The sequence below is a fragment of the Onychostoma macrolepis genome, chromosome 09 (assembly GCF_012432095.1).
Source record: "Onychostoma macrolepis isolate SWU-2019 chromosome 09, ASM1243209v1, whole genome shotgun sequence".
NCBI classification, from domain to species: Eukaryota; Metazoa; Chordata; class Actinopteri; order Cypriniformes; family Cyprinidae; genus Onychostoma; species Onychostoma macrolepis.
In genome coordinates, this window is record NC_081163.1 from 27,496,075 (window position 1) to 27,509,130 (window position 13,056).

At 40.9% G+C, this 13,056-nt stretch overlaps 1 protein-coding gene across 1 annotated transcript in view; it reads right to left on the bottom strand.

Annotated features, from left to right (window-relative positions):
• Window positions 1-13,056, bottom strand: part of zmp:0000001200 (dedicator of cytokinesis protein 9) — a 104,521-nt gene that overhangs the window by 71,315 nt on the left and 20,150 nt on the right. The window contains 1 exon segment of the mRNA XM_058787097.1: window positions 2,143-2,259. Within this exon segment, the coding sequence (XP_058643080.1) occupies window positions 2,143-2,259 (117 nt within the window).

The following is a 13,056-nucleotide window of genomic DNA, read 5'->3' on the forward strand; positions in this document are numbered from 1 at the left end:
CAGAAACCGTGTGCTTTCTAGAGGATTTGATACGGTCAAATGTACTCTGTGTGCAGACAGCTGTTTACTGTACTTGTTTATTGTATGACAGCCTTGAACCTTTTTCCTGAGAGCCATGACTCCAGCTGTACAGTGTGATCAGAGCCGGTGACCCAGAGAAACAACACGAGACACGGAGAGAGAAGTGGCCGGGAACATCTGCTCTGCCGGTCAGGATATCTGTGGAATGTGTCAGTGTACCGGCCGATCATAGATCAGGATGGACAGAGCCTGGTGTCATGAGATCTGTGGTTCTCATTGTTCATAGATTAAAGCTAAAATGTGTCATATTTCAATGTTACTTCCTGTCCCAGTTGAATGTACAGAGACAATGACACATGGACCATTAGTAGGCTGACATTTTGAAGAGTGTAAACACTGTGGATCTCAGACAGGTTTCCCCAGCTGTAGGTAAATTACAACTTAGGCTGTATGTTACAACTTACACATTACTAAATATGTTTTGTGTTGCACCATTAAACTTGTATAACTATGTATAAACTGGCCTCCATCCAGAAGTAACACTTGGAATAAAATATCAGATTGACTGAACTGCATCAATAAGCTTATGTTTTACCTGACAGACGCCAATCCTGTACACATATATGAAAATGCTGACATTTACATTTTAAGAAAGAGAACATTATGTGAATAAGTTACATTGTTAATGGTTCTTCAACACGTATTTTAATTGAAACATGTTTACCATTAGTTATGTGAGACAAAAGTTAGAATTAAAGGGATCCCTGGGTATTAATTTGTATGGCTTAATATAACGTAAATGATGCCTCTTACTGAAATATGTAGTAGAAAACCCATTAAAGATTTATACATATTTTGGACTATGGGAGGCGCCATTATTCTGATGACGTTGCTATTTTTACCACAACACATCTCAGAATAAACAACTCAGAAAATAAAATACGAATATAACGACCACAGCTACTGAAAGAGCTTACAGGTGGCGATGGATATAAGTATAGGTTTAAACCAAATGCTGTACCATCGATTTTTCCCCACAAGGAGTCTAAACGCCCCGGATCTTGAGGGAAATCCGCGCTGAGAAACTCCTCCAGCGGCCGCAGGTCATGATTTACATCATGTTTACATCCTAACAGATGGCATCTAGCATTTCTTGTCTCAGCTGTTTGTAAGCTCTTTCAGTAGCTGTGGTCTACTAAAAGACTCAAAGGCATCAGGGCTAAAGTGGAGAGAACAAAGAAGCGGGTCTTTAGGAAGTTTTATTAGTCCACAGGCATCTTCCCATTCTTTTCTCCTCTTCTTATCGCTAGGAAAGCAGTGAAGTCTTACATCGCTTCACTTGTTGCACTGAAAATTACAACCAAAATTACAACCATGTTCTGTTGTTGGACGTAATAATGAACATAGCAGTCGTCATTTACTCCCAACATCTGATCCACTGAAGACACAGTGGAGTACGTTTGTTTTCGAAGGGAATGCGTCCCCTGATCTGCCTAAGTGCGTCTATGTTCGCGCGAGTCATTCGTGATTCAGCTTCACCTACAGAAGTGAGTTTAAGTGTTTTTTTAAAACAGCTTGTCACCCCACGGAGGGAAAAGGGCGGGTGAGCAGAGCTCATTAGCATTTAAAGGGAAATGCACTGAAACGGCTTGCTGTGAAAAGAGCTGATTTTGACAGGGTGAAAAGGGTGTTGTTTTACACTACCATTGAGAAATTTTAACCAAAGTATGTTATAGACTTTTCATTAAGACCCTAAAGAATCATATCAACTTGTGGAAAATGGGCATCTGATGACTGCTTTAAAAATCAATGGTGCAACCAAAGAAAGTACAGACTTTTACAACCTAGCTAGTAGTGAAGTGAAGTAGATAACATATGATGTCTATATGTTATATGTTGAATTATTTTATATGTTGTTATTAATTTTACAAAAGACATCACAGAGTTTGATGTTGTATTCCAGTCTTTGCAGTGTTTAAAGTCTAGTGTGACCACATTTTAAGGCAGGAAAGGACATCAGAGTGTTGTGTAAAGTGACCAGCCACTGTTCACATTTTTTAGGTCAGATAGGATACCATGAAAGAAAAAAGAAAATCACTGGAAAGTCATAGATAATCTGACCTGAAAATCCTCCAAAGGAAACTGCAGCATGTCCCTGAGTCCATCACTGAGGATCTGAGTTTTCCTCTGCACCAGCACACTCTCATAGTCCAGAGGCTCCACCACACGCGGCTTAACCTGAAAACACACATGCACAAATTCAGCATATCTTACAGATATCAGAATTCTAATATTGCAATATGTTATAGAATGGTGCTCACATTTACTAATTAGAAGAGAAAAGGAGGTTAAAAAAACTGAATTAGCACAATCAAATGAGGCAAGGGTTGATCTGTCCAATGAAATATTACTTCTTGAAAACCTCAAGCAAAGCACCTTAAGATACTCCATTGTGATTGTACCTATTTCTTAACAGACTCAATGGCGTTCAATGGCAATATTGTCTAAAAAGTCAAAGAAACTTCCTGAGCCCCATTAAGAGTTCAAGAATAAAATGTTAAAACCAAAGTTGAAATGTTGTGCGGCAGATAATAACTTTCACACTGCTAATACTCTTTCTGTAATAAAATAAATCGGTGATCTCTAAAGAATATGAGAATATATCTTAGCAATATGTGTCCACTGATATAGGAGGAATCTGGGAGTGTGTGTGTGTGTGTATGTATGTGCGCGTTTTTGTGAAAAGTCAGGACATAGATTTGTATAATAACAAAGGTATGACACAGGTATTACAAGGTGAAGGTGACATCTCAGGACATTGACCCATGTCCCCACTTTTCAAAACACTTATAAATCACTCAGAATTAAGTTTTTTTCAAAAAAGTTGAAATGCACAGTCTCCTGTAAGGGGTAGGTTTAGGTGTAGGGTTGGTGTAGGTCAATAGCACATACAGTAAGTACACTATAAAAACCATTGCGCCTATGGAATGTCCCCACTTTTCACAAAAACGAACATGTATGTGTGTACTGGTTTTTGTGGTTTACGGGGGACAAAATTTGTATAATGACATGGGTATGACAGAGGTATTACAATTTGAAGGTGGTTTATGAGGACACTGCCTATGTCCCCATAAATCAAAAGGCTTAAAAAAAACATACTAAATGGTGTTTTTTTTTCATCTAAAAATGCAGACAGTTTTCTGTAAGGGGTAGGTTTAGGTGTAGGGTTGGTGTAGGGCAATAGCACATACAGTTTGTACAGTATAAAAACCATTACGCCTATGGAGAGTCCCTGTAAACCACTAAAACAAACGTGTGTGTGTGTGTGTGTGAGACTAAGTGAGATAACACAGTCCACTCACACATCTGGGAGTGATATTGGCAAAATGACCTCAGATGTAGATCTCCAAGGAGACAGCGTTGTTTTGATGATATCATAACTGGATAGACCAATCAAAGACCAGAATCTCACCCAAACACCATGAACACCAGCTCCACTGACTGTACAACAGATTAAAGCCTCCTGACACCACATAAAACAACCATCAACAAGTTCAACCCCAGCATTGTGGGTGTCATGAGCTTACAAACCCAGACTCTAAAAGTCAGGCTGAGCCAGACTCACTGGAAATATGTGCATGTGGTGACATTTCTTCCAAAATGATATTACATTGCTTTTGCACATTTTCCAAGTGTCCAGTGAGTGATGCTAAACGTGTGTTCAGTTTTATCTGAAACAGCTGAACGTGAATATACGTACGCAGTTCTAAAAATTAAACATCCAATGAGTGACATTAAATGGTTAACACTATTGCATTTGAAAATAATGTACCACCTAAACAAAAATGTATTTGCTGAAGCAACCAAGCCATTTTATCTGGTTTCTGCAAGTTTTGACTTGTGTTTCAGTGTTTCGCAGAGATTCAGAACTGTACCAGGTGATCTACCAAACAAGTTTACTATGGCAGAAAAGCTATACATATGGAGCCGTTTATGTGATGCAAACACTGAAATGTTTTAGTTTACAAATCATGCGCTATGGTAAAATTGTTTTGAGGTCATAATATGGTATTGTGCAAGATACCAAACAAAAATAGGTCTTTATTAATTGACAATCTGCCCCCGTAATCATTATTTGTGTGAAAAGAAATAAAAATGGTTGGTGTTTTACTGTTATTAGTGCTCATTTCAGCTGGGAACTGCAGTGAATTGTATGCATATGTACTGTGCATTTTTTGTTTTGCAAAACTGTAGGTAGAGGCATTGTTTTTTTCCAATGAGCCTGGGTTGCTAAGAAAACAGCAGAGAAATGCTGTCCAGTCAAAAGAGTCAGTTTGTATGTGTGTGAGAGTTAATATTCGCATTTCAAACATTCAGCAGTTTAATCTTTAACATATATGAGAGACCTGAGTTACAGTCATATGACTGACAGGTGATTTTATTATCGCTGATGAAACTCATTCTAGAGCAATTTCAGAGAGTAATGACCTACACAGAGATGCTACTAACTTCGTTTCACTTTTCAGTAGCGTCAATGACAGTCACTGTATAGTATGTCACTGCATGTGTACAAACACAAATGGCAAACACACACACACACCTATATTTATTCCTGGGAACATGAATAGGACATTGTTTGCACAGTTGTGTTGTGTTCAAAATGGCATCAGAGTAATGCACCAGTTACTGTGGCTAAGTATATGTGCGCACTTATTTTGTACACAGATTTTTACCAAGAAGTGAGTTAATTCAGACAAAATCTTCTTTCAGGGACATTCTCGTTAGTAAAATAGCTTTTTGTTAGGTTTGGTTGTAGTATTTAAAACTAGCTGTATCTAGAAACAACAGAAGCCTATGTAATGTCTTCATTTAGATAGCCAAGTAAACTTTCAATATTTTGCGATACAAAGTTCTAACTGCAAACCAATCGGAAAACACACACACACACACACACACACACACACACACACACACACACACAGAGTGCTCAAATGTGGCAGTGCAGTCTGATAGAACAGCTGTGTGAATGTGTGTTTATTTCTTTACACTGCTGTACTCTGAAACATCCAGTCACACTCCAACTGGACACAACAGGCCCACAAATCACAGCACACTCTGCATCCAAAATAAAATTCATAAGTCAGTAGAACAGCAGAATATATTGGACTAAAGTGACAGCAGGAAAGACACACACGTGTGAGATGATGGAAGCTTGTGTGATCTCCATATGAATCATCTCAGCACATTAATCTCCCTCTTTTGAGGAGCAGTGCACTCTCCACTTTAAAGCAAACAGTCTGAAAGCTGAGCTCAGCTCTATTGTGTGTGCAGCAATAGAAACACAGGAGAAAGATACAGTATGTGGGCAGTGACAGTCGGGGGTGTGTGTGTGTGTATATGACAGACAAAGTGAACCTGCATTCAGGCGATAATGCTTGAAGAGACATTTGAGACGCTTTTTCACTGGACACTATTGTTTAAAAGTTTAGGATCAGTACGAATTTTATAAATGGTTTTAAAATGTCCCTTATGTTCACCAAGGCTGCATTTATTTGGTCAACATTTATATATCTTAAAATGCAATTGATTCTTGTGATGCAAAGCTGAATTTTCAGCATCCAGTCTTCAGTGTCACATGATTCTTCAGAAATCGTTCTAATATGCTTATTTGCTGCTCAAGAAACGTCTCTTCTTATTATCAATGTTGAAAACAGTTCCTTAAAATAAAGTGTGTCTGGCTTATATTCAGCAAAAAAATCATTAAATTGACAGTAAAGACATTTATAATGTTACAAAAGATTTAAATGCTGTTCTCTTGAACTTTATTTTCTTCAAAAATAGTATTAATTAATAAAAAGTCTTAAATTAATCATTTGATATAATGCACTGATTAAACTTTACCCCAATCTTTACCATGCAAGAACCATGTAAATACCAAGGTATATTAATATAGTATCATACAGAACCCTATCAATTTTAAATATCATGGTATGATCTTCTGACACCATTGTACCATACCACTACACTACACGTTTCAACCCCAAAAACAACTAAACTGATCCAGTTTACAGGCACTAAAGGCATAAACAATAACTTTAAACAGCCCTTCTGTCACAACCACACCTCAATTTTTCATGACGTTTTTACACTTTAATTTAACTTTCACTTCAACGGTCATGAAATCAATTAAAAGTAAATCAAAGTCACATTAACACATTAAAGTCACATTAAAAACTGACTATGAATTTGCCATAGAGTTGATTTAATAAAACTGATTTACAGTTTCACAGCTGATTAACTATAAAAATCAACCTGTCGAACTATCATAAAGTTGTTTAAGCTTTTTACTATAAAACAAACAGTTGATTGAAAAAACTATTCCACTCAGATTTCTCTCACTTAAAAGGTGATGAAAAGCATCTCTGATCAGACTGACAGGAGCTTACATTGAGCGCACTAACCTTCCCCTGAGGACCTGCACCGTCCTGCTCTTCCTCCACCACAGGAACATATTTAAACTGCTGGGGAGACTCGATCACCAGTTCTTTCTTGGGCGCTTTCCCCGTCTTGCCCTGCATGACTACAAACTCTTTATGTCAGATAAACTCTCCACATCCAAAAACGGTCCTGTAGAACGTGCAATTGTGACAGGAATCACAGCGCTCCTCTTGAGATCGCAGACAGCAGGCAGATCTCAGCATGTCCAGCAGCCTGCTGCTCTCTCCAAAACACACACTCACACACTGGACACAAGCCTCACCTCACGCTCTGACTGGAGACAGACGCCCCTCCTACACTCCTCCCCCCGTCAAACGGCCTCAAACTGTTAAGATCCACCTGCACGCTAGTCACAGTGTCCCAACACACACACACACACACATTCCGCGACAGTCACCCAACAGGAAAGCTTCATCCTCAGATGCTGCTCTTCCATAAACCTCTTAAAGGAAAGCCAAGTTTTAAGTGCTTCATTAAGATGGATCTCCTAAAATTCCTCATAGGAATCCCCCACAATAAGAGTATAAGGCTATAAAATGAATGTGCACAGCTCAGATCATCTGAAATCTTTGCCATCTTGATAAATCAAAGTAGGGTTGTTATTGTTAACTAAAAGTAAAACCATTAAAAATCAGGTAACACTACAGTGTCCTTGTTATACATGTTAAACTGAAATAAAATAAAACATTTAAAAAACACTAAAAATTATAATTCAAAAGGACAAAACAAAATGACTAAAATTCTAATAAAATTGAAAACATAAATATAAAAGCTAATTCAAAATCTATAATTTCACAGGTTAACTCTGAATGTAAGTACAGTTTGAGACACTATGAGATCTTTCATGAAACTATAGGAAGAGTCTGTTTCTCAAGAGACGAATCCATTTGCTCTCAATTTTTCCTCTCACTGTTGTATGGGCGAAACGAGTGAGATGTCAAAGATAACCCTATTGTGATTTTTCTTTCCTGCAGGCAAGACTGAGAGGGTTTTCTGAGATTAGAAGCACTCATTACTATTCAAATAATGTCAAACCTAACACGATGCACCAATCTTAATGCACCAACTTTCAAAATGAATGGCATTTGAGAGCTACAGTAGAGTATTTATACTTTGTTACTTTACATATGTACATTTTTCAAGTATACATACTTTTTTATTTTGGGAAACTTTTACTTTACTGCATTCCAAAGCATAATTATTACTCTAGTACATTTCATACAAACATATTGTACGTCGTAATTTAAACTGGAAAAAAAAAAATTTCAAATTACTTTCGAAGAACCTGTTGAATTGATTTGAAAATTGCAATAAACTATTCATTTGTGAACTGGACTAATCTAATTACAGCTGTCCTTGAGTCAAAAACTCACCGATTCAGTGAGCGAGTCACTGGGAGAACTGGAAGATCATCTGTGTGTGCAGAAAATTAAGCAACATTTGTACTTTTAGTGAAGTAATATTTTATTAACTGTAACTGTACTCAAGTTTGATTTGTGTACCTCGTCCACTGCTAATGTGTGTGTGTGACAGAAGTTTTAAACATGTCTCGTGTCTCTGCGACACACCCTGTTTATTCATCTGCTGAGAGGGAATTCCACACACACACAAAACAAACCCAAACACACTGTTAAGAGTCCACAAAAGGACAGTGTCTGTGTTATCTTTTACTATAGAGACATGAGGGGGGAAGGTTAGCAACTAGCACAGCTGCGCTCACACACACACACACACACACACACACACACACACACACACATACAGAGATTGCCCATCATAAGCTTACACTTCCTCACTCATGCCCTGAGGACAACACCTTTCTGTATGCTTAAGTGTGTGTTAAGGGACAAGATGACTTAATGCTCTGATTTTTCCGGAAGCTATGTAAGTGTGTGTGTGTATGTGTGCATATTTGGTTTTCCATGTATTTAGACAGTGGCCTCATTTTATACACACAAAATATATATAGGTAAAATACCAAGTGTAATTAAATAAAGATGGCACAAGCACAATTTTTAAGCAAAACATTTCACAAAAAGAAGTTTGTTACATTTGCAATTGTAAAATAAAACATTGTATTGATAATTAATAATTGTATTGGAGGTCCACTTGCAATTACTGTAAATCTCAAAAGTATATATATAAAAAAAACTATATAATATTAACGAAATAAAAGGCCACTTAAGTTCTGCTCAGCCACGATTATTCTACTTTTTTTTTTTTTCTTTTTTTTTTAACGAGAAGCATACAGGCTGACAATTAGCTGAACATATACTGCCCTACAAAGGCAAAAGACCTTAACTCGCTAACTGAGAAAAATGACTTTAAAGTTTTTTTTATTTGTCCAGCCAAATTAGCTACAGGTAGGACACTGGAAATTTGGCAATAGATATTTTAGTAATGAAAATGATCTACATTAAAAAATTGTGAGCTCAAACTTGATTTTTACCCCTAATTTGAAGTTACTGTACTCTGCTTTTGCATTGTCTGCAAAACATGAGACGTCACACCAAGGCAAAAGACAGTAACTTCCACATTATCAATATTTGGTTGCTGATCACCACTAATCATGCTGACATCATCCATAGCAACGAGAACAGTCAACCCCGCCCTTACTCTTAGTTTAAGACTTCTCTCTATTCCTTAGTAAAAATTTGTCTCAGCAGCTTTGTGAATAGGTTTTAAGAGAAAACTCTTATCTAAAAACCTTTACTGCTATTTAGGAGAACTCTTAGTGGTAAGATAAAAGGTTTTGTGAATACTTGCCCAGATTTTTATGTGAGGTCTCTCTCATATGCAGTAAGTGCTCAGTCTGACCTCTGACCCCTCACATCTACATCATCACACCATCGCAGGGTGTGTTGCATAATCAAAACTGATGTAATTGGCAATTGCTCCCTGCAGGAATGGGGAAATATGAAGAGGGTGTAACTTGGAATGTGAGAAAACACACACTTCCCAGAAAATTGAGTGAGTACAATGCTGTTTCTACTAAAGACCCCCAGAGAGCTTAAACACACACACACACACTTTGACAATAAAGAGTGAGAGAAAGAGACATTTGTTTGTGTGAAGTGTGTGTGAGAGTGTGTCAGTGTGTGTGCTCTCAGTCTCAAATATCTGTTAATTACCTATTGTTTTCTCCATGAGCGAGAGTCCATGCGATACACTCTGTCTTAGAAAGTGCGTTTAAAAGTTCCCTTTCAATACTTCACTCGTACTGCGTTGCTAGACGCTAATGGGGAAAACTCCTTTTTCTCCAGGACTGAAGACTTTTTCAATCATGCAGTGTAACTGCACGACCGTTGGTTCGTGCAGTGTATTAAAAACGAACCAATGGCTCGGCAGCGGTGCTGCACTGATTGGCAGGGCCATCTGGCTATATAAGCAGGCATTTCGCCATAGGATCTCAGATCAATTCTCCTTCAGCGACGACGATCTCCCGTCGCTGACACTCAGGACTGAAGACGCTCGCCGTGGAAACGCCTCGCTGCGGATAGAAGCTGCCTTTTTTTCTGCGACCTCTCGCTGCTTCCGCTTGCTCTTGAGCTCGCAGATACCAGCTCATCCCCTGCTGCCATCCAGCAAGCGTAAAAAAGCAAATTTCTCTAAAAGAGCAGCAGCGTTGTTGCAAATGCTGCGCCGTCATTGCACGTCGTGCAGGATTGCCCTCCATGATGGTGACGACCACTAAGAGTGCGTTTCCTGCCTGGGTAAACCCCACGCAGATGCCACTCTCAACGAGATGGATTGTTCACACTGCGTGAACATGAGTCCCGCCACTCTGCGCGCTCGGATCGCTTTCTTTTTAGAGAGCGAATCCTCCCCTTGCGCCCTCCCAGGGACCTGTGAGGAAACAACAGCAGGGCAAGGGGATTAAGTGCTCGGTCACGAGCGAGCTCAGGCCGGCCCAGATCCCGTGTGCCTCGCCCCCTCCAAGCAGAGTGATTTCTCCCGTTCTCTTTGAGCGTGAAGACCAGCGTCCCTCTGCTGATGCGAGTGACATGGCCTCGTTCTGCGCTGTCGAGGGCGAGCTATTAGATGACAGCATGTCTCTAACAGCATCAGACAAGGAGGATATTTCAGGCTCCACTGCTGACCTCGCCCCCTCTTTGTCTGCTGAGCCCAGCGACTTCAAGCCAGGGATGGATGCCGAACTTTTCCGCATCCTCTCTATGGCAGTCGAAGAGCTGGGATTAGAGTGGTCCACGCCGGAGGAGCCCACTCATTGCCGTCTGGATGAATGGTTCCTGCCGGGGAGCCATCAGGCCCCTCGTCAGCGAGCCTCTCTGTTTTTTCCAGAGGTCCACGATGAGCTTACAAAGTTGTGGCGTGCTCCCTACTCGGCCCGCCTTCGCCCTAACTCTTCTTCTGCTCTCTCCTCAGTGGACGGCGCTGAAGAAAAGGGTTACGAGAGGATGCCTCCTCTCGACAAAGCAGTGGCTACGCACCTCTGCCCGTCCGTACTCCTCTGCCGGGCAGGCCGCCTCATCCATGGTTGTGCTACAGGTCTTCCAGGCCAAACTCCTCCAGGCTATGGATGAGTCAGGACCTGATGCCTCAGCTGCGCAGAGCTACGGACCTTCCTCTAAGGGCGACCAAGGCCACGGCACAGGCTATAGTGAGGTCAGTGGCCAACTTAGTGGTGCTGGAGCGCCACTTATGGCTAAACCTCATGGAGATTAAGGAGGCTGACAGGGTCCCCTTCCTCGACTCTCCGGTCTCCAGCTCAGAGCGAGTCAGGCTTCTACAGAAGTTACTTCCTCGTCCCCAAGAAGGATGGCGGCCTTCGGCCCATCCTCGATCTAAGACTACTGAACCGCACCCTCATGAAACGGCCGTTCAGAATGACTACAGATCCTGAATGAATGAGAGCAGATCCTCTCGAAAATTCGCCCAGGGGACTGGTTCTTTTCGCTGGATCTGAAGGACGCTTACTTTCATATCTAGATCATATCATATCTTTTCCGCCTGGTGTACAACCCGTGGCGAGGACCCTGTATCATGTGACATATCGGTGATATTGTCCTACTTGCAGGAGGTGTTGGATATGGGCCGTTCCCCCTCCACGCTCAAGGTGTATGTGGCAGCTATAGTAGCTTCTCATGCTCCGACAGTTGGTGGACCGAAACAACCTAGTTGTTCGTTTCCTGAGAGGATCCAGGAGGCTGCATCCACCCCGACCTCTCACGGTCCTTACATGGGATCTGCCCATGGTCCTTAGAGCCCTCAAGGTCTCCTCCTTTGAGCCACTTCAGTCTGCAACCTTAAAGACACTTTTGCTGAAAACCGCGCTGCAACTAGCACTAGCATCGGTTAAGCGAGTGGGCAACTTATAGGCTCTTTCGATAAACCCTGCATGTCTTGAGTTTGGGCCACCTTTGCCAGGTTCTATAGCTTGGACGTTCCAGCCTTACAGGCCCGGATTTTATCTGCTTAAAGCGCACACACACCTATCGAGGTGGTCTGACTCTCAGGCTTTGCCTGTTTCTTCAAGAACGCTATTGGCCTTAATAATAGTGCTGAGGATGTACATTAGACCTTTGGAACGATTATCCAAAGCCGAGCTGACCTCTATGAGTTCATCCCTCTTGCTTCCCACAGGGCTCAGCCTGCATATAATTGGTCCCTCTGAGTCCTTATCGCTCAAGGCCAATTTATATCAGTCGTTCCTCTCACATGGCACGGCGGAATTGAATTGGTTCCCCATTAGCATCTAGTGATGCAGTACGAGTGAAGTATCGAAAGAGAACATACTTGGTTACTTACGTAACCTCGGTTCCCTCAGATACGGGAACGAGTACTGCGTGCATTGCCATCCCATGACACTGCACGACTCAGTGTTGTCGCTTCAGTCGAATTTACCTGAGATCCTATGACGAAATGCCCGCTTATATAGCCAGATGGGCCCCGCCCATTCTGGCGGGCTTCACCGCCATTGGTTCATTTTTAATACACTGCACGAACCAATGGCCGTGCAGTTACACTGCATGATTGAAAGTCTTCAGTCCTCAGAGAAAAAGGAGTTTTCCCCATTCGCGTCTAGCAACGCAGTACTTGTTCCCGTATCTCAGGGAACCGAGGTTACATAAGTAACCGAGTACGTTTTAGTCAGACAGAAATCTAACTAGCTTGAATTTGTGTCACAAACAGATGTGATTGCAGCTCAGCTTTGCCCAGCTGCATGTATGCATGTATGTTTGTCGGACTATGACTGTCCTTGGCTTTGTGACATGCAATTTGTATCCAATCCTTCAAATATTAAATTTTTCATTGAGTCATACTTGGACAGTGTGATGGAGACTGTAATGTGACTACTCAATAACATGCTGTAGCATGATTGTAAATGCAAATGTAAATGCTTTCAGTAAAGGCATAATTTAAGTGCGTCTGAGTCTGTGTGTTGTTTGATTTGTTCTCACTATTAACTAGTTGCTTATTAGCATGCCTATTATTAACATATTGGCTGTTTGTTAGTAATTATAAAGCACATATTCTGCATGACCATTATTCTACATCCCTAATCCTACCAATACC